Source organism: Orycteropus afer, unplaced genomic scaffold (assembly GCF_000298275.1).
Source record: "Orycteropus afer afer isolate SDZICR_OR568_19922 unplaced genomic scaffold, OryAfe1.0 scaffold01307, whole genome shotgun sequence".
Lineage (NCBI taxonomy): Eukaryota > Metazoa > Chordata > Mammalia > Tubulidentata > Orycteropodidae > Orycteropus > Orycteropus afer.
Genome location: NW_006922894.1, coordinates 13,091 through 13,726, shown reverse-complemented (window position 1 = coordinate 13,726; position 636 = coordinate 13,091). Strand labels below are relative to the sequence as shown.

Sequence of the window (636 nt, the reverse complement as noted above, 5' to 3'; positions counted from 1 at the left end):
TACAAAAGTATGTTATCTATGTTGTTTTTGTTGTTAGGTGCCATCGAGTCATTTCCGACTTATAGCGACCCCATGCACAGCAGAACGAAACACTGACCAATCCCGCGCCTGCTCCATGATTCCTGTTATACTTGAGCTCATCATCACAGCCACCGTGTCAATTCATCTCGTTGAAGGCCTTCCCCTCCTTCGTCGACCCTCCACAATACCAAGCATGACATCCTTCTCCAAGGAATGGTCTCTTCTGACAACATGACCAAAATAGGTGAGATGAAGTCTGGCCATTCTCGTTACCAAGAAGCATTTCGGGTGCACTTCCTCCAGGACAGATCTGTTAGTTCTTTATGCAGTCCATGGTACTTTCAGCATTCTTTGCCAGCACCACAACTAAAAAGCATCAACCCTTCTTTGGTGTTCCTTATTAATTGACCAGCTCTCACATGCATACGGGGTGACTGGAAATATCATGGCTTGTGTCAGGCTCACCTTAGTCCTCAAGGAGACATCTTTGCTCCTCAGCATTTGAAACAATTCCTCCACGGTTGACCTTCCCAGTGCTACACGTAGTCTAATGTCCTGACTGCTGCTTCCATTGGCATCAATTGTAGAACCAAGCAACGTGAATTCTTTGACAAC

The 636-nt window shown here is 45.9% G+C and overlaps 1 protein-coding gene across 1 annotated transcript in view; it reads right to left on the bottom strand.

Annotated features, from left to right (window-relative positions):
- Positions 1–582: 582 nt before the first annotated feature.
- LOC103213119 (olfactory receptor 5V1-like) overlaps positions 583–636 on the bottom strand; it is a gene marked incomplete at its 3' end in the record, with an annotated part of 1,507 nt that continues 1,453 nt past the window's right edge. Inside the window, exon 2 of the mRNA XM_007959002.2 lies at positions 583–598. Within this exon, the coding sequence (XP_007957193.2) occupies positions 583–598 (16 nt within the window). The remainder of the gene's footprint in view (positions 599–636) is intronic.